At 47.5% G+C, this 21,276-nt stretch overlaps 1 protein-coding gene across 1 annotated transcript in view; it reads right to left on the bottom strand.

Moving 5' to 3' along the window:
- The window catches only part of LOC144139657 (uncharacterized), a 164,973-nt gene that overhangs the window by 34,631 nt on the left and 109,066 nt on the right, over positions 1 to 21,276 (bottom strand). Inside the window, exons 2-6 of the mRNA XM_077671950.1 lie at positions 20,816 to 20,951; positions 13,299 to 13,361; positions 11,284 to 11,345; positions 10,693 to 10,819; positions 7,254 to 7,371 (exon numbers count right to left, since the gene is read on the bottom strand). Coding sequence (XP_077528076.1) covers positions 7,254 to 7,371; positions 10,693 to 10,819; positions 11,284 to 11,345; positions 13,299 to 13,361; positions 20,816 to 20,951 — 506 coding nt within the window. The remainder of the gene's footprint in view (positions 1 to 7,253; positions 7,372 to 10,692; positions 10,820 to 11,283; positions 11,346 to 13,298; positions 13,362 to 20,815; positions 20,952 to 21,276) is intronic.

The raw sequence follows: 21,276 nt of genomic DNA, 5'->3' as shown, positions 1-21,276 counted from the left end.
GAGGAAGAAGAAGAGCTTGTCGTTCGTCGCCTGCGAGCTCAAGACGTTTTCTCTTGCTGACGGTGCAAACTTACTTCCGCATGTACGAAGCCCCCTCTGGGGCTGCCAAGCCTGGATTTATTTGTGATCCGAGTATATTTTTTACATCTCCGTGGCCTAAACGTATCTCCCCCCAAGCGCTATTCGTTCAATCATGCCTGGATTGTTTTTCTGTTAAGTTATATGAGGTTATTCCGGTATCCACAATCGAGCGAGAAACTGAGTTTTACTTTCAAAACCCCTTCCCTTCCGCTGCAAAACTTCTGCCATGCTCGCTATGAGCCGCTATTTTAAATGAATATTTATCCATGTATCCTGCTTCTTCTGTGATTTATACTGATGCATCTCAAGCTGGAATTGGTATTTTTTCACAATCTTTAGATTGGAGTTATTCGCTGCGAATCCCGGATTACACACCCATTTTTATGGCCGAATTTTTAGCAATAGCTCTCGCCCTATGCAAAGTACCGCAGCATGTATCAAAAATCATCATATTATCTCATTCGGTGGCAGTTATATCGGCATTAACTTCCTCTTCGAACTCTCCATTGTACCGCACACTATTATTTTTTGTTCCCAGGCACGTGAAGGAGGTACGCTTGTCTTGGGTACCTGGCCATAGGGACATCAGGGGCAACGAGCAAGCGGACCATTTAGCAAATCTCGCTGCCACAGCTCCCATTCAATTCGGAATTCCTAATCTGGCTCTATTTGCATCGGCGAGATTAAGACGATATTGGCATTTAGACGCCACCCGTTCCGATTCACTTTTATCATTTGAAGAGTTCCAACATTTAAAGTTCGGGTGGAATGTTCATTTTTGTGGCTCTGGGCAATGCGAGGTGACCTTCACCGAGCTGCGCTGCAGGGTTCCAGGGCTTAATTTCTATCTGTTCAGATCAGAACTTTCACCTACAGAACTATGTGTGCGGTGCCAGGTCCCCGAAACAATGGAACATTTTTTTCTCTACTGTCGCCGCTTCTCAACAGCTCGACAACTGTTTTTGAAGGACCCGATTGAGCGGATGGGGTTGACCTTATCGGTAACACTTATACTATCTATTGGCGCATCAAACCTGGGGTTTGCAAAAAGGGATATATATAATTGCATTCAAAATTTTTTTTCTGCCTCAGGTCGTTTGAATTGCTAAACGGTGCTGATTAATGGGTAATTCGGGTTTCATTCACAACTAAGTTTCCTTTTACAGCCTCTTTCCGGAAATAAGCATTTTGAAGTCCCCACGTAGTTAACCGGTTTAGCCCTGGCCAATCCCCCCTTGTGGGTACGTGCCGAAAAAATTTGAGGACATCATCATCATCATCATCAAGACGCGTACCGGGGGTACGCGACACAAGACGCTCTGCAGAAGGCGAGGGCCAAGGTGGCTAAAATGTCACACACCGAATTCGCCAACTTACCCATGGAGATTCCCATCGTCCCAAACAAGCCCTGCATAGTCACCACAAACATCGACGTCGTCGACGGGCTTGTCAACGGAGCGGTGGAAAGCTTGACGTGTCGAGTCTTTATATGATGTGCGGGCGAATGTTTCACGGTTTTGCCGATAAGCATTTTAGCTTCGCCCCTCTCATCATCATTCACTTCGTGGAGATGGCGGGATTTTTACGCTCCTCGAGTCTGTGTTTGTGTGTGTCTGTTTTATTTTATTTTATTATTATTGTTATTCTGTAGCCCAGGCTCCCTTCTTGCCCCCTCTATCTATCCGTGTGACCTCATCTTTCCCCGTACACACCAGCAGGTGTTTCGGTGTACTCCCTGGGTTTGACAAATTGCGCCTTCCGGTAGACATTTCTTCCAAAATCTCAAACAATACGCTCATTTATTCCTTAATTCGTTCATCAGAAACAGAAGACCCACTGCAGCAAAAGTAACGGCAATCGCAACGACTGTAGGCCCAGGAGAAGTGGAAAACAAAGAACTCCTCATTATTACGGACGATAAACGTTCATGCCAGGGATACACCATCGGAAGAATACCAAGGACGGCGGCTAACATCGTGGCAAGCGTTCGTAATAACTCCGTCCGAAGACATAAACTAACCTGGGTCTCGGGACATGAAGGACTACTGGCGAACGAAGAACCGGATCAGATCGCTCGTGAATTCACGAACCGAGCGGAGATCACCACGTTCTGCTCAGCTCCATTTATTCGTCAATACAGGCGCGAGGAGCTTGGAGATGGAAGACGCCAATACGTGCCCCCTTACAAGAACTTCGCAAGAAAGAATCCATGTCATGATGGAAAATTCAAACGAATGCCTATCCGAATCTACATATATGTGCGGGTGATTATGTCCACAACAATATCAAGACGCTGGCCCCAACGCCGGTGGTAAACCGACATTATACCACGTATACGTGGGAATGTGTGGGCAGCCAGTACAACACGACAGGAGAAGCAACAGCAGTGGGAGACAGCTCGTGCCGCCTCAAAGTACTGATGAACCTGGTTCGAGTCGTGGCAAGATCCAGTTGAGACTTGAAATGAGGTGTCAAACACCACTATGCAGTGTACAACTATTTGTCTTTTCTCTCTCAGAAAAGTTAATGATGATGATCGCAAGACCAGATTCAGATTTAACTTCATTCAGGAGTTCGGTCTCTGATATTGAACCCTTGACAGCTGTACACGGTTAGTAAGGTGTGATGGTGGTTACATCGTCACTCAGGCATGTTAGATTAGTAATGCAGGCGGACTGTTGTTTGTCAGTAGCGTCATTTTATATGTCCCCGTACGCTTTTAAACTGTGAAGAGATATGCACTAGTGACAGGGCTGTCTTTATCGGCTGATCGGATAAGCGAGAGCGGAGAAAGTAGTAAGGGTTTTAGAAAACTACATCAGGGGTTGATATAGCTCGGTGCGGGCGCTTTTTGAGGCCGTGTCGTTTCGATATACAATGGCAAAAAAATGAGGGTGGGTGTAGAAGGTCCACTGAGGGTTACCCTCAATCCTCAGCAAGGTCCCGGAGCCCCCTGTCTGATAATCAGACAGGGAACCCATCCGCCGGAGCTTGACCGGGGCTCCGACAGCCACCGTTCACGGCTTCTCACCCTCCGCCTTTCAACCTTTCGCCACGGGTAGGTAACAGCTTCAGTATGGGGGTCCCAGAGCCCTCTGCCCGATAATCAGCCAGAGAGCCCATCCGCCGGAGGTTGACCGGGGCTCCGACAGCGCTTAGCAGAGCACAGAAGCTCTGACCAAGCTTCTGGTGCCGGCAGCAGCATGGCCCAACTAGGGAGAAGCCTGGCCCAACGGGGAGCCTCGGTGCATCCGCGGTTTGTCGTCGCACATACCGTGCCGATTTGGCAACCGGCTGCACCGGCTGTAGACTGGTCGACAAACCAGACGTACCGCGAAACTGGCGTGCCCACCAGTGCAGCCCATCCAGGCAGCAAAGCCACCCGGAATCTGGACGGCGCCACAAGGGGGGGCAGCGTCATCGGGGCCGCTGAGGGCGAGTCCTCACCCTCGCGACCAGCATCAGCTGCCGCCCTTGCGACCCGTTCAGTGGATGGTGTGGGGCTGCACCGCCGTCCTGAGGACGTTGAGGGGGCCCGCCAGCTCTTCTTGCACCAAGGTGGGGAGGTGCTTGGCCGCCGGAACTCTACGGAGCCGAGGCGGTTGAGATGGTACGTGCACTTCCCCAAGACTCCCCGCACACCTCGCAGAAGGGCCAGATAGTCTCTTCAGCAGGCCGGGGCATCCCCCTGTCCGCCCCCGCTGGGGTCACGCCGTGCGATGCGGCACCAGTGACTACCCTGTAGTGGCCTTCCTTCTCCACAGAGGGCGTGCCCAATGGGGAGATGTGGAAGATTCGCTGTCGAAGGGCGAGCTCAGCGAGCGCACAGTCAACCAACCGCTGCAGGGGTCCCGAAGGACAATGTAATATGTTCTCTGGAACCTCATATATTTAGCACGTTTGCTGAGGTGGAGCGACGATGCGTTCCACAGCGAAGCTTTGTGTGGTTACGCGAGAGGAAAATCCAAGGGCCCGTGTGCGCAGAAACGTCCTTCTGGCACACCCGCAGGCGCATGCGCAGAAGCAGGTTCCAGAGGAGTTCGAAACAAGGGCAGAGCGATTTGCTGGGTTTGGAGATGACGCCGCACATACCGACGCTAGCAAATGCGAACGGCGCAACGGAGGGAGCGGTATAGAGCCTCTCTCACGGCAGGGCGTGCACGCAGCGAGCTACTGCGTGAATCGCACCTCAATCGACAACAGCAGGCAGGGGTGCTGTGATCGGAGTGGCATCAACGTGACAGAGCCAAACAACGCCGCCCGTTACAGCTTCGGTAGTTGACAAGCTGTACAGAATGCATGGGAGCTTCTTTATAAAGAGCTAGGCATTACTGACACTAATGAAAAGTTTTAGCGAATAATAGTTAACAGTTATGCATAAGGAAACCGAGTTATAGATTTGGCTACAAATTCGGGAGATAAATTTTGGTTCAAATTGGGCGGGAAAGGGGGGATTCGGACAAACTAAGAGAATGTTCGGGCACAAAATGACGCGGAAAGGCCGCGCGATTATTAGCTGGTAATTACTGGGGAAGCGTCCGTCCTGCACACGACACCCATGGGATGTGGATAATGTGTGCTTTAACGTGTGGTACGCGAAACTATATCCTACCGGTGTTATCGTGCTATCCATATAAATAGCACCTTCTGGGGGCCTGCCCATTGCCAAAGACGTCATGGCCGCCATCTTCTGGTCCTCGCCGCCCATGTCTATGACACGCTAGCAGTGCACCATCATGCCTTACGTGAAGACCACCAACGAGACACTGCCGCTTCATCTTTCCAGTCCGAGGAGGCCTTATAAGACTTGGACTTGAGCCTTCAAAATGCATCTCTCTCTCTCTCTCTCTCTCTCTCTCTCTCTCTCTCTCTCTCTCTCTCTCTCTCTTCAGCTCGTGTTGTGGTGAGTCCTGGAGTGGCGGTGGGCACGTGATCGGCAGCCGTCTGTCCACGTTTCCGGTCGTGGCCTTGAAGCCGTATTCACTACGTGTTCACGTGAGAATTTGCAGGAGGGGAGAGCGAAGCATGTTAGTAGGCTTTTTCCTGGGGTTTATTGAAGCGAAGATTCAGTATCCGCCCTGAAGCCGTCGCACGCTAATGCTCCCTGCAGGAAGCCAACTTCCTCTGGCGATGATGATGAGTGATCGTGGGGGAACCGAAAGAAAAAAATTGGCCGCGTTGCAAATGTCGACAAAAGACGATAGTCTTTTATCGACATTTGCCAAGTAAATGCCTCCCTTCGCCTTCCCGCTCACCTCTCATGCTGTTCTTCTTCCGTCGCGCTCCTCTCAAGGTAAACACTATAGAGGTTTACTCAAGTCAATTTAAATTTGCCGCGTTCCCTGATCTAGACTGGGTACCGCGATAACAGCGCTGCCGTACAGCGGAAAGCGCGTGAATCGGGGCACTCTAATGTAACGTTTATACAGCCACGTTGCCATTTCTCACGTGCCTTCCAAGCGGAACGTGGAACCAATCTAGTGGAACCTTTCGTAACTGTTACCTTTTCATTTCTTAAAATTCCGCCAGGAGCTTTTGTGGCGCGGGCGACAGCAGGCGACAGAGTGAATGCGGTGGATGGAGTATTTAATTTGCTGTCACAAAAATCAAGCATCTACGAATTTTAAATAAAGGAACACTGCAAATATCACTTGTGTATTGATTTTCTGCCTTACATTTGCGTAATGTGTTGTTGTTGTTCAACAATGTTGACATATATGAACATTGCCACCGGACTTGGACGTTTAGAGTTGCCTGTGGGTAATATAAGACTATTGCGCAGCGTCTGTTTCACTTTGGCCGGGTGGATGAATCGCGTTACAGACAGACAAACAGACATACAGACAGACCAAAATTTCTGCGTTTAAGTAGAAAGACTATCGTTTTTAAAAACAAATGCATTTCCCCATGAACCGGTTGGTCGACCGATCAGTTCTAATAAGATCACTGGACACCCGGCGTGTGCGTGAAACTTGGCTGTCATTGGGTCAAAACGGTTACTGGAAAATCGTGGAAAAAGAACGGTTCTAAATAAGACAAGGCCCCCTCCGATCATGGCGAAGGAGTACCTTTATCTCATAAACCACGTATCGGTGTACATTTAGATCGTGTGCAGGTGCGTTTGCTTAGTGCGCGAAAAACCGTCTCGTGGGCTCGCTCTTAGTTTGTTAATTTCGGTTCTCGAAGGTTAGACGATCGATTGGACGCACTTCTACTTTCGAGCTTCTCTCAACTTTCTTTAGGAATGGGTGGTAATAAATTTCCCGCTTCGTTGGATGTTTTTGATGGTGCCCACTGAAGTGCATGGACAGCCATGTTGAGAAAGGGACGAGCCGCCGCGCGCCCCGTTGCTATGACGGCTTTAATGGAACAAACTAATGATGCTGATAATGGGCTCGTTGGAGGCGAGGGGTCCTCTCTGTAAACAAGCCAATCATACTCTGAACGAAACTACCGCTTATAATGAAGTCACTTTCCGCCTAAATGAGGTGACCTTTTTTCCGTAGAAAAATAACCGCGTGTCTGCTCCTTTCGTTGCAATTGTCGACGAAAGACGATAGTCGACAGGCACCCCTGCCAAATAATGGCCTCCCTTCTCTTTCCCGCTCACCTTTCATGCTGTCCCTTTCCCGTCTAGTTCCTCCCAAGACAACACGCCAGAGGTTTGCTCAAGTCAGTTTAAATTTACCGTGTTCCTCTGCTCCAGGTCGGGCGTCGGGATGCCAGCGCTGCCGTACGGCGGAGACACATGGGAATTGAGGCACCCTACTACAACGCTTATAGAACCACGTTTCCCTACTCCACGAGCGTTCCAAGCAGAGCGCGGATCCCATATAGTGGAAGCTTCTGTTGCTATTGCCGTTTGATTTTTTAAATGCCGCCAGGAGGTAGCGCTGGCAACAGCAAGCGATGGTTTTCTTCCGTTGATGTAGGTAGTATTTCTATTGTTATCGCAAAAACCAAGTATCCATGAATTTTTTAATAAAAGAACACGGCAAATATCACTGATCTATTTATTTTCTACCTTATATTTGTAATGTCTTGTTATTGTTCAACAATGTTGACATACATGAACACCGACACCGGACTTAGACGTACCAAAATTTCTGCGTTTAAGTAGCCCAAGAAAGGCTATCGTCTTTAAAAAAGAAGGAACGGCAACGAACACTCACGTTTCTGTAGGGGGGAACCGCAGCTTCCCTGCGTGGAATCGGTTTCTGTGCAGGGGTCTTCTTCCGTCTGGGATGAGTGGTGTCGGAGTAGCCGTCGCCTCAGGTAGTACACCGAAGGCTGTCGGGACACAAATCAATCAATCAAATACTGTTTGGTAAACCATTGCTGAATTACACAGTGCTATTGCAGAAATCGGAACGCCTTGAGAGGGGGCAGCCTGTGGCACGGGTGCGGGCAACCACTGTTAGGACATGCACGCGTCTTACAAGTGCGACATTCATCCTGGACCAGGACGAATTTTTTTTCAACTGCGAAGTTTCTTAGAAAGCTGTATAGCTTTCCTTTGTAGCCGTATGGCTGCATTTAGGTGGATATCAAACTTTTCATCGAAGAATCTTACTCCACCTTGGAGATTTCCCCTATATCTGGTCGATAATGGGTGAAAGTTAGAAGGTGGCGCATTCTTAAGAACTTGCAAGCAAGCGCGTATACGTCGGTACATAGAACGCGTCCAAAGTGTGTTCTTGTTACTCGGGGAATGGAGCACTAGGAGATGCATGGCGACGCTTCTGTCCAGTAGCTGCCAACTGTCCCCTCAGTATAGCTGCACAGTGAGCATTAAAAAAAATCTGGTAACCAACCTTGCTCACCCGCTTGTGCCCTTACATGTTCCTATATACATATCCCTGTATATATCCCCACGCAGGGAATAACGGCGCCCTAAGGCACTGTACATAGGCTGCATCCCAAACTCTCGTACTCTCTGGAACGGCGGTGTCACCCTTCCCACGGAGCCCTTAAACCTGTGCCTTGATTTCTATGTTCCTAATTAACAAAACATTCACAAGAATAAGAAAAGATCCCTCCCAGGTTTGCTCGGGGGATACAAAGAACATATTTAGGTACGCAACAGTCCAGTAATCCTCAACTCCCGCCCGTGCAGCCATGGACCAAGCGAGCGATGACGCGGGGAAAAGCAGTCGAACGGGGAAGCTGAAACGATCGTGACTCTTAGATACTTTGTTGCGCTTTTGCCAAAAGTGCGCGACACGTTTTTAAGTGGAGAGTACTTTATGAGCTCGCCTTGTCGTCTTAGCTCGCTAACGGCCGATGTGACTGCCGGAATCAGGCGGCGCAGCGAGATAACGGACCCAAGTAGAGCCTGATGTACCGGGGTCGGGGTGTCACGCTGAGGCTTCGAAAACCACGCGGTTTATATAGTCATAACCGTTCACACCTCGTGAGCTGCTGACGCTTGTCATATATCTCCCCGTTATTTAGCGCAAAGAGAACTGCTGGTACATTTCACGCAAAATCTGTGCCGGCAGCGCCTGCGTTCATATAGTTATAGGAACGCTCGCTGGGTTGGTTTTTACGATAGCAAGCGAAAAAAACGGCCGCTCAAGAAAAAAAAAATGGCGCGTTCGAAATGGCGCAGAAAGGCTCCAGAAGCGCAAGAAAAAAAAAATTACGCGTTCGAAATGACGCACAACAGCGCCAGCATACGAAATTAAAGCAAGGGCAAAAAGAAGAGAACTCCCGCTGGCGCAGTTTCAGGCAGGGAGTGCGCGAGCACTGCGAAGGCGGGGAATTTGAAATGCCTTGGGTGGCAGCATGGCGAATCACTGCTCTGTACTTACGTCAACTTTCACATTGAGTGGAACGGCTTTAATTTTTGTGTGCGAAGTTTTAAGTTGTTCCCTTACATCGTCTCTCTTCGCCACAGGTTATTTAACCTAGATTCGGTTGTTTGAATTCGTTACTGGAGCAGCCAGTTCAACGCGCATATTAAATATAAAAGAAAACTGTTTCCCGTGGTTATGTACGTGTATGTTCTCCTCTAAATCTGTCTAATGTTTCCTTCGCACTAAACGTTTGTTCACATGTGCGAACCGTACCACCAGTATTAGTGGTTAAAAAACTCGTCTTCTTGTATAAGTTTTGTGCTACTCGCTGGTACGACCGACTTGTTTTAAGCAACGTTACATGCTGATGAGCTAAACAGTGCTCCAAAAAAGCAACCAGAAAAATTTCGGTGCCCTTCCACTCTGCGAAGAAGGACGACGACCAGTAAAGCTGCGGTGCCGAGCCTCAACGTTTGCGTCAATATACTTTGACCGGGTCGAAGTCCAAGTGGAGCCCGAAGCAAAGCACGCTTGTTTGTAATTTGCCTTTGAGCATGCTTCCTGGTTAGTTACCTGATTGAAACTTTGACGAAGTGGAGTTTTATTTCAGCGGACAAACATGGGGCTATCCGTTTCCCTTCCATAGATAGCACGTATTGATAGCAGACGAGAATTCAACAATATTTACAACTTCGCTGCGAACTATGTAAGTTTGAAAAGTAAATAAATCTCGGCGTAATGTTGGAGTCGCCTTAGCGGCTAATTGTCAACATAGAATTTGTTTCGGGGTACCTTCAATAAAACAGGTGTTAGAGCCACTTTTTGGGACGATACTCCATCCGAATATGAACGTGCTTCGCTGTGCAACACTCAATGTGGGAAAGCCATCTTATGAAGACCAAAGCTTACAACGATCCCCTAATGCCGGCTTAACCTTTAAACACATATGCATTGCCGACAAGACATTTTTTAAGGGGAAATATAAGCCGTCTTATACGCAGGCCTGAGGACACTTTTTTATTTTTTATTATTCTTTTCATACGCTCAAGGCGTGGCGCAGAGTTTTATGCAACGTTACCAGCTTATTCCACTAACGTTGGTTTCGCGATCCCGGGAATTTGAGTGGGCGTCGCAACGTGGCGCTACGCTCGCGTGCGATTCTTGTCTACATCGCTCTGTTGCCGGAGACGATCTGCTGGGTCCTAGCCATAGAGAGGTTTGCTGTAATATCGGCGCCAGAAATTCTGCGTGGTTTGCCATTCGTGCGTCATGTGGATGTGTGTCCCGGATGATTATTGGGCTCATGGAAGAGGGAATCCGGCGTTCGACTTTCCCGTGTATTCCTATGGTACTTCCGATCCGAACGCAGTCCTTAGTTTAACGAAACAGCGCGATGCACGGGACAAAGGGAATAAAAGACGACACAAGCGCTCAGACTGCCCTCGGACTGCCCTCGGACTGCCCGCTGACTGCCTCGGACTGTCCGCGGGCAGTCCGAGGACTGGCGAATCGAGGATGCGCACTGGTGGCAGCACTCTCGGCTCCTACTACGAAAACCCACATCGATTCAATTCCCACACGAACTCAAGCGCATTTTGTTGTCTTTACAACGACAGCCATTTTCCTTACCTGACAACAACAACGCCGCTTTTTCTGAAACTCTCGTTGAATGTCGTTGGGACGACTATTTTGTTCCAGAGGTGCACCCGCCTAAGGAATGTCCAGTTTATGTTAGAGTACGCCTAAGCCCGTCAACGTTTGGAGGGGGGATTCGAGTGTAGCAAAGCAGGGCTTGCCTGCGCCCAGCACGTACCATAGCATAGCCGACAGTCGTCGCTTCCGTTGTAGGGGCGGTCGGTTCGAATTCTTTTCGACTCGTCTCAGGCTGCGGTCGATGGTGACCGGTAGTGCTGGCCCACTCCGACCTCATCGCCCGGTTCCTGTGATGGGCGAACAGTGCACTTAGTGCATGACAGAAGAATAGACGTGGAATTCAAAATGAAAAACAACAACTTGTCTCGACTGCGGGACTTCCGTCCCGAGAAGCCGGATGAAAATAGACACGCAATCTCTTTAAACGCCGACAAAGAGAGGGTGGCGAGGACGTGGACATGGCTGACGCGGGTCGCACAGCGGCAAATCTTTGAGAAACCTTTATTTATCTGAGAAGTGTACTGATTTTGAACATCGGGCTTGTTGATGACTATTCTACTCTAAATGCAGATCCAAGTGATCAGACGTACAAACTTTTGCGTTGAATAAACGATTTTGCGTCAAATCCGAGACCCGAGTTTTTGCCCACGCAGGACAAAAGTGCACGTGATACTAGCAGCCATGAACAGCTTCGCTGTAAAAAATGACTGGCAGTCTCGTTGCTAGGTGAACGGCCGGTAGCAGCGCTTACCTCCGTCGGCTTGAAGAGTTGCTGCTTGCGGATTCAGACGAGTCCCGACTGGATTCATAGTTCTGCAAGAAAAGTGCGGCGATTTCAGTTATGCTGGAGCTCTAGCCACAAAGACGAGGAACGAACAAGACTGCAGTTTCATCCTTGGCATTGCAGCCACCGATTTACGAACTGCTGCATGCGTTTCGTGAATTTCGAAATTTGACGGGTAGAGAGAGTCTGAGAGATCTAGGGGCCAAGATGAAACGGGCACGGATAACATATGCAAAACAGTGGAGGCTGGGACATAGATTACTGGTCCTGGTTTTTATCGCCAAAAGGTTGAGGGTCTTTTCGACCTTTGGTGCTTCTCAATCTTAGCGCAGTGAATACCGCCATAGGCCGTACTATAAGGACGCAACAAATAGTTACTGCATCAGATGAGTAGCGCAAGAGTTGCTACCGCAACCAGGAGGCATTGTCCTTAACCTTGATGAGTTCCGCCATAGGCCACACCCAATGGAGCAACAAGAAGGCATTGTCCAATGTTTGAATGAATAGCGCCTATGTGCTACTGCAACAAGGAGCATTCGTCCAGGTGGATATCTCCATAGACCCTACTAAAATAACGCAACAAGGAGGCGCTGTCCATAATTTGGAGTGCTCAGCACAGATTTTCCGGGCGTTGATCGCGTGACGTACATTTCCGTCTTTCTTTCTAAATAAAACAATCTCGTTTGCCGCGGAAGAAAGAGTTTGCATGGGCAGCTTTGCTAAGAGGGCCCAGATGCTTTTCATGCCAATGTTTTCTCTGTACGAATGCGTGAAATCACATAATTGAAATTGGAAACTCATATATTGTGAACTAATTACGACACGTAAATTAAAGTCAGCGTAATGATAGAGCCGCCTTAGCGGACAGTTATCATGTAGTATTTTTTGGCGGGGGGAGGAGCTTTGACAAAACAAGTTCCACGACAAGAAGATGGAGTAGGGCACCACTACGCTCTAGATATATGACCAATTCAAGTGGACTGATAAAAGGCATCTGCGCTTGGACATGGCGCAATTCAAAATGTTATGCACGCCTTGCGTGTTGTCCCTCCGCACATCCATTTTTAACACGAAAGTGTTTCTTTCCCGGATACGAAAATATTTCGCTGACGTCATATCCGTCACTGAAATGACGTACAACGGAGCAAGCGGCCTGTAAAGGGTGCACCCCTGCACGCAGAGTCTTCTTGCGGGGAAGCAAACTTTAGTATTATAGAGTACTTTATTTATTTATTTATTTGTTTATTTATTTATTTATTCAAAGTACCTTACAGGTCCAGCAGGGCATTGGGTAAGGGGGGCAAGAAGGGCAGATAATAAAAGAATAACAGAAGTTATACAAAAACTAGATATATAATACAGCAACAATTCAGTGAAAAAAAAGAAAAAGAACATGATAACAGCAGCAAGAGTGGCAAGAAAATAAATACAAGTAATAATAACATCTAATGTGGTAGCCGCTACCGCAAAAAAAAAGGAAAGAAAAAGGAAAACATCATGGTGCTAACAGGAAGGAACGCCAGTACTTAGGGTTGTTCGTTTTCGGGTTTTATATTTTAACTCGAATGCCCGAATGTTGGTTATGAATAGAAGCCTTACGCTACGCAAGCGCCGAGCAGTGCGCATCCGGGCTCTGTCGAGAACGCTTTGCTGCCCGTTCGAGTTGTCATGTCGTAAATACGCCAGTAAGTATGGTGCTACTTGTATCATCGCTCTTCTCTACTTGTCACGCATTAAACAAGCTAAGTTTGGATCTTTGCTCTAAGTCGTCGGAAGGGAGGTAACTCCCGTGCAAGCCGCTCGCTCACCACACTACCACTACATGACGGGGGTCGGTTCCTGGCCGACTTCACCCCTGCAACAACTCGCAATAAAGCTGGCTTTGGTCCAACGCGTTCACGCTTGCGCACAAGAAAAATGCGCACAAAAACAATACCAGCACATTAGTTTACACAAGGAATGGCGCAGTAAGAACTACTCACCCTCGCGGAAAGCGGTGACCTCCTGGCTGTGCGGATCTTAAGACGTGGGACGCTGTTGCTTCTCTGTAGGGAAGAAAAAGGGGAAGGGGAACGAAAGGTAGAGAAGAATTCACGGTTATAACTGTTCGAGGGCGGCCTGAAGAAGGGCATGAATATTTACGGTCGGCAGGAAGCGGCTTTCGAGAAGCGGGGAAATAAAGACAACGGAATAATTCAAGCGCACTGCCTCCGACGAAGCAGCTCGAAACACAAGAGCTTTCGCATTTCGTTTGCCGTCCTCGTTCCGATTTTCGTAATACCGGCAGTCGAACTGTTGCAGCGATGAGGTGCAAATTATTCACACTAATGGTTCGTGAATGAGGGCCACGTGGGGACTGCTAACTAGTTCGAAGGAACTGCGTCATGTTCTTTTTTGCTTTTTGAAGTGTATGGATTCATGCGGACAGCGCTCGGCATTTTTTTTTCGGTGCCGAAACACCACGCTAGCATGATAATACCGCAAAACCTCCCTAATTCGGACCGCAAAGGGGAGCCATGCAAGTTAAAATTAATGGAAGTTGTGGAGCAAAGTACGATTCATATTATTATTATTATTATTGATTATTGAATATCTTGAATATCTGTACGTTTTAGTGTGAGTGTTGGTAACGCTGAAGCTTTTTTCTTTTTTTTTTCATTTTAGAACTTCCTAACATTTTGTTAGAAAACCTTGGTTTTATACGGATACTCTATGTCATGTTCATTCAATATTTCCTTGTATAGTTCCTATTTTTCACGTCTCTTGAACGTTTCGCCATGGCCGAGTATCATGGCTTGCAACACTAGGCCTGTCTTTTCTGTTTTAGGTTCGACGCTGAGAGGAGCATCTCTTGCCGGCGGCCCTGTCCTTCCTGCGTCGTCGTCGTCCGCGTCCGCACAGCTGCGTCTCTCCTCCGCTCACCCCCTCTCCTTTCTCCGATAGCGAACACTCTCGCTCAACATCTGCGGGCGCGTGGCGCAGCGCACTCTCACTCCGCCGGTTGGCAGCGCTGCGCGCAGCGCAAGCGCGCTGTGCGCATGTGCAGCGCCCTCTCTCTCTCCTTCGGGCGTGCTGCGCATATAAGCGGAGTGCCGCGCTCCGGCCGGTCTCTCAGTCGACGGTCGTCCGCGCTACGATTGCTCTCTCTCTCTCTCTCTCTCCCTCTCTCTCTCTCTCTCTCTCTCTCTCTCTCTCTCTCTCTCTCTCTCTCTCTCTCTCTCTCTCTCTCTCTCTCTCTCTCTCTCTCATTACCCGCCGATTGCTCACGCAATTCGAGTAATCGAACCAACGGGAACGCATAATGGAACCCCCTTCAGCGTCGCATCACACCAGGGTTCCCGCGAGGGGAGGTGGGCGTAATTTTTTGACCTTTTCTTCTTTTTTTTTCCTTTTTTGCCTTCTAAGATTTCTGTAACTACTTTTTTACTTTATTGTTTCTGTCATACATATTGTTTTTGTGTGTTGTCTTGTCTTAATTTTAGTGTTTCTTCTGTTTTGTTTTGTATGGTGTACCAGCACCAAGACCCTAGGGTTGTACCTGGGCACCGAAAATAAAGGTTGATTGTTTGATTGATTGTTATATTATTTATTATTATTATTATTATTATTATTATTATTATTATTATTATTATTCGTTCCTGTGTTCACTTCAATATTTAATAACTGTCTCCGGTCTGGCACGTTCCCTCGCTCATGGAAAATCTCTTGTGTGTTCCCTGTTCTCAAGTTAGGCCCAAAAACTGACGCCAGAAACTATAGGCCAGTCTCGCTTCTTTGTTCTGCATCTAAAATATTCCAGTTATCTCTTCATACGGTGTTGTCTTTCTCACTTAAACACGTCCTATATCCTAATCAACATGGCTTTATGCGTGGTCGTTCAACTTCCACAAACCTCGCGTGCTTCATGGAGCAGGCTGTCCCAGCAATCGTTGGTAGAAGCCAGCTTGATGCTGTCTACTGTGACATGAGCAAGGCCTTTGATGTTGTCAACCACTCGTTATTGCTTGCCAAACTCATCCTGTTAGATATCCACGCTTCTTCGGTGGGTCTTATACGTTGCTATCTCCAGGAGCGGTCAAACATCATTTAGGTACAAAGCAGCCATTGGTGTACGCCAGTGCTCCGTTCTGGGTCCCCTTCTTTTTTCTATTTTCATTAACAATGTTGCTTCTGCCATTCAAAATTCTTTTTTGTGGTATGCCGATGATAAGAGAATCTTTAGAAGAAGTGCGTAATGTTCAGGACTGTAATTGTCTTCAGGCTGATATCGTGTCATTACATCGTTGGTGAACCAAAAATTTTCTAATTTTGAACCCTTCAAAAACTAAAGTTGTCTCCTATAGTAGAAAACTTAACAGTTGCAATACTCTTACAAAATTGCAAGTACTGCACGGCCGAGGGTGACCGAAATTCGGGACTTGGGAGTACTGTTTGATTCTTCTCTGACTTTCTTTTTCCACGTTACCTGAATTACCCGACGCTCTCTTCAATGTCTGGGTGCTGTTTTCAGGTATTCTAGAGAGTTTAAAGGTCCTCTTCCTTTCTTAAAGTTGTATTCGGCTCTCTGCTTACCTCTTCTCGAATACGGTTCTGTTGTTTGGAATGGAACTTGCAAGTCCAATAGTGACCGTGTCGAAAGGGTTCAAAATAAGTTCCTTTCTATCTTTAAGCACCGTTTCCGTCATGTGCCAGAAGACGCAAACGTCAGTGTGCCTTTTCTGAAAAGTATTTCTTCCCTTTGGTGTCGACGAATGCGAGCTGATATTATCTTTCTCTATAAACTTCTTCATGGTGATATTTTGTGCGACGACGTGGTTACATTAATCAATGTCAACTTGCCGAACGAACTTTTCCGAACATTTCGAACTTTTAGAACAGATGCTTTAAGTAGACGACGCTCGTTCATCTGCAGAATACAATGTGCATATATTGAATATTCCGATTCATGATTGGACTTGCGCAAAACAAACGGGGACGAGGAAGGAACGACAAGGACGAGCGCACTCTAACAACTGGTTTAATTTCTTGGAAGAAAGACATATATACCCCACAGACCTGCGTACAACATCTCAGTAAAAGCTTTACAGCGCACACACATCACATAAGTAGATCATCGTCTACAAAAAAGGCGACAGCAGCGTCAATTCCTTATCTAACAAGGCCACAAGGCCTTTTTTGTAGACGCTGATCTACTTATGTGATGTGTGTGCGCTGTAAAGCTTTTACTGAGATGTTGCACCCAGGTCTGTGGGGTATATATGTCTTACTTCCAAGAAATTAAATCAGTTGTTAGAGTGCGCTCGTCCTTGTCGTTCCTTCCTCGTCCCCGTTTGTTTTGCGCAAGTCCAATCATGAATCGTTTCCAACTAGGCCGGCTTGCTGTGATGCTTGAATATTCCGATCGTCTTGATATATTCCAGAGCTCTTTTTGTTTGTTCTCTAATGACTTGGAAACTGTTGTCGCTTAAGTGCCTTTATGTCATTCCAAATTTATGTGCCGTATTTATTTTATGTAACTCATGTTCTTCCTTGTTTGTTTTTCACTTTTCCTGGTTTTGTGTTGCTTGAATTAGGCTTCAGTGTAAGTGCTTGTAACGCTGAACTTCTTTTTTTCTATTTTGAAACTTCCTAACATTTTGTTACAAAACCTTCGTTTTATGCGTATAATCCATCTCTGTCATGTTCATTGAGTATTTGCTCGTTTATTTCCTTTTTTTTTCACGTGCCTTGAACATTTCGCTGGCCGAGTGTCATGGCTTTCAACACAAGGCATGCTGTTTTTTTTCTTGCTGTTTTGCTTTCTGAGATTTCTGTAACTATTTTTACTTCATTGTTTTTGTCATACATACGGTTTTCTGTGTTGTGTCGTCTTGATTTTAGTTTGTTATTATAAATGTTTTGTATTTGTGTACCAGTACCAAGACCAGGGTTGTTCCTGGGCACCGAAAGTAAAGGTTGATTGATTGATAAAGGTTGAGTGATGGATTATTATTAACTAATGAAAGGTAAGAGTACCAACAGTACACAGCGATTAGGAAGCAGTGGGGCATGTCAGAAACATCATGCTTGAAGAAGTCCGTCCTTTTGTTCTTCAAGGCGAAAGTCAGCACATCTCGCTCTAGCGAGCGGAGGTAACGAAAGGCCTTCCTCCTCTTTGCATTCTTGGAAATTGATGAAGAGATCGGCTGCATACAATCTATTCATGACTTCGAAGCGTACTGTCGCGCTGGTGCTTCGTCATCTTACTGCTCGTCGTCACTGGCGGTGAATGGTTTGGCGCTTCTCCTTTTAGAAACGTCTGGTGCCATTATCTGTCGGCGCACGACACACCGCTGCACTCGCGTCTATTGCTGCGTTCCAATTCGCAGACAGCTTGGTAGACAGTCTACGAAGCAGCCTAACTAGACGTCTAAAGGAATGAAATTGGAACGGCGCCTCGGTCGCAAACGCAACATCAGCGCAGACGACCAGCAGACGACAGCGTTGTTGCAGACATGTTGAGATGAGCAAGCCGCAAGTTACGTAACTAATATTACCGTTGTTATTACAAACGTTACGTAATTTAAAAACTAGGCAAAGTAACCTTCATGACTAGTAAAATTTACAAAATATTTAAATAAAGGAACAAGTGCTTTTGGTTCAACATAAAAACGCAAAAAGGTGGCGCTGGCGTCGCTTTTCAGTTTACACAGGAAGGTAGCCTGCATCGTTGCTGACTTCGATGCTGTCTCCTCGAAGCAGTCTTCGTTGACTGCTTCGTTCGAATTGGCACGGGGCTTAACATGGCGTACTGTCCGCGAAGACGGCAACGAAGCTGTCTAAACGGTAAATTGGAACGCACCCTATGTCGACGCAGTACAGAAAAATTATGCACCCTTCGGTCTATATATAACGACGTCGATGGTTGAACGCGGAGCTCTCTCGTTGGGGATTCCTTTTTTTCTCGTTTGCCTTCCGAGTTTGGACTTCGATTCGCAGACGGTTTGGAATTTGATTCGTCGTGCTTTGACTTCAACCCGCACGCAGTCTGGACTTTTGATCGCAGCGACTATGACTCTGACTTTTCGCACTTTCATTTCGCACAAAGAAAGGTTCGCGCTCAACCATCGTGTTCGTTAAAGGAGCCATGAATGCAAAACACAAGTTTGTGTTATTCGAAAGATTTCGTGTTTTATAGTGCCCCCAGCGCTTTCCCGAAAGCAAACGATGCTTTATTCACTGAGAAATTAATTATATTAAGTTAAAGTTTTGATTTTCCCGCTAAATCGTGCGTTTTCGTGGCCTGCAATGACATCACAGGGCTTTGTTTACCGTTAGCTAACATAGATCACACCACAACACCGCGGCAAGCCGTTTTCTGCCTTTGGTTTGTTTGTGAACGTATTTGTACCTGGTTTGTTTTGTGTATGGAGACAATCGTTTCGTGAAACATTGTGCTCGCTCGACAAATACGGCCACTTAAGACACCGTTGCTTGCGTCAATCGGCCAGTGTCGTCTGAAACAACCCCAAAGCACCGCAGTCCTGAGCAGGTAACCCAAGCATAGTGCCCGCAGTACCAACAGCAGTACGCATCGGTACTTCTATGTTTACGTGTGCTTTCGCAAATTCCACTGTTTGTCCCACCATTCTTAGGGCTTTAAATAGAATGTGCCCTACATTTAAGCGCATATAGCTCGTTCGGCACGCATATAAGCTCTGCCTAACTTGCGTTTGCTTTTGCCGCCCTCCGCCAATTGCAGAGCTGTCTGGTATGACGTCATAGGTTCTGTTGCGGGAAATGAGCTGGTGTGTCGCATGGCCATTTCCTTTTTTCCTAATTATGTAGCTTATTTGAGCGAAGTTTACGTTAAAAGTGGTGTCAGTATGATTCTAACGAGGCAATCTTTTGAATAAACCACACTTGTGTTTTCTCTTCATGACTCCTTTAAACGGAGAGATGCATGCTTTTTCCGTCTAATTTTGCATGTCCATGCACCCATATCCAAATCCAAACTGCTTGGACAGTGTCAGAATGGTGCAATCGGTACTTTCCTGTTGAAAGCGAGGGTGGCATGCCTTACGACCTGATCATGCTTGTTGGATTAAGCTCTATTTGGAAGGCAAGAATGGCCGCGAGGTACTCTGAAATCATCATCAATCATCATCAATGCATCAATGCATGAAGAGCGAGACAGTATTTTAAAGAGGCATTGAGTGCATACGTGGAAAATCAAGAAGCACTCCATCTTCCCGTAGGGGAACCCTGAGTAGCATGCGAAGCAGCCATGGGGTCGACTGAAGTTCCCATTATTTTTCAGTTCGTCGTTTCCGTTGACGTTCAGCTTCGCGTGCCGTCGTTGTATCAGTAGCTTCTTGACGTAGTTTGAAGGAGTGAAGGTCATATGGCGCGTTCGTAGCACATGCTCCCGTCTCGGTTTGTAGCGCAGTGGGAAGAGCGCCACGTACCTCCCGTTGCGGCCAGAGAGTCGTGGGATCGAAACCGGGCGCCGCCTAACTATTCCTTTTTATAGTGGACTGCGCTGACGTCAGCCCAAATGATGGCGGGGCTGAAGAGACGCGCATGCGCAGTAGAGTGCGGAGGGCGGACGACAACGGAGGGAGCTGGACAGCAAAGACAGGGATTAATACGAAATGATAATAAACGCTAATTAAGCATGTTGAAAACCGGGCCTGTTGATGCTTGATTTGAAGGATTAAAAACAGGTAAAAAGAGTCCAGCATCGTACTGTGGCCAGTACGATGCTGGACTTCAGTAATGGCCATACAAAGCTTGCGTTTGGTGGGCAACTCCCGTTTTTTTCATAAGCTCAATCGTTAATACAGGATCTTCCTGTCTGCACTCGGACTAGTATCAGCGTCTTTTTGTCTGGTTTTGATTCTTCATGTGTAATATGTTTTGACGATACAAAGTCTGATTACTCCAAGGCTGACTCAAACACTGAGCCTCCATGGAAATCCCTGTGGGCGGGGCTTGGCACACATCTTCCGCCATGCTTTTTTTCACTGTCGGGGGATAATAAAAATTGGGCCCATCTCCCCGCGAGGGAGACTCGAGTAAATGCGTCGCATAGGGGGTGGGTGTATTGCGTTAACGTTTAGTGTTTGGGGAGTTGGTGGTAGTGAATTCGTTGTATCAGCAGCTTCTTGACGTAGTTTGAATGAGTCAAGGATATACGGCGCGTTCGTAGCCTCCCATTCTGTGTCGGCTTTGTGGCGTAGTGGGTAGAGCACCATGTACATTGCGTTCGGCCGCAGGGTCGAGGGATCGAAACCAGGCGCCGGATAGTATTTTTTTTATATAGTGTAGGGGGAGGGGTGCGGACTACGACTACGGACGTTAACGCGGGTGACATCGTGAGTTACTGAAATGCTCTGCATTTAATAGCCTTTCTTCCCCTGAGTATTGCCTTCTTAACGGGTCACAAAACACCGGGGTGCGAACTGGCGACGGGTCACACAACCCCGGCATCCGTACCGGTGAGGCGGGAGATACTCACGATGGCCAGCACGAGAGTGGCTGCGGCGTCGGCCCTGCACCGGCGCGAGTCGGTGGCAGCCAGCCAGAGCGGGCTGGTCGCCGGCGGAGAGCAGGGTCTGGCGCCTCTCGAACCCGCCGCCAAGGCCCCGGCCCGGCTGCGAAGAAGAGGGAAGAGAACACGGACACTGTAGTGCACAATGCATCACCCCTGTGGAGAAGAAATCTCTTTGATTTGCTAGTTTGGAGTGTTCAGAATCTGATCCAGAACAGCTCCGTATTCTCTTGCTCATATAATTTGTATTGCGAGAGCAATCCTGGAGTCGCCCATGAACTACTTTGAACTGCTTCGGAGTAGCTTCGTATTTTTTTCCCTCAAAATTTCATAACTAGGGAACTTCTGGACTGCCTAAGAACTACCCAGAGCTGTCCCAGAACTGCTCCGTATTTTTTGTCCATAGATTTTTTTTTATTCACCAACAA

This window comes from Haemaphysalis longicornis, unplaced genomic scaffold (genome assembly GCF_048455015.1).
Source record: "Haemaphysalis longicornis isolate Haplotype H1 unplaced genomic scaffold, Haemaphysalis longicornis Haplotype H1 scaffold_5, whole genome shotgun sequence".
Classification (NCBI taxonomy): Eukaryota; Metazoa; Arthropoda; class Arachnida; order Ixodida; family Ixodidae; genus Haemaphysalis; species Haemaphysalis longicornis.
The sequence above is the reverse complement of the archived record's forward strand: the minus strand, read 5'-3'. Positions and strand labels throughout refer to the sequence as shown.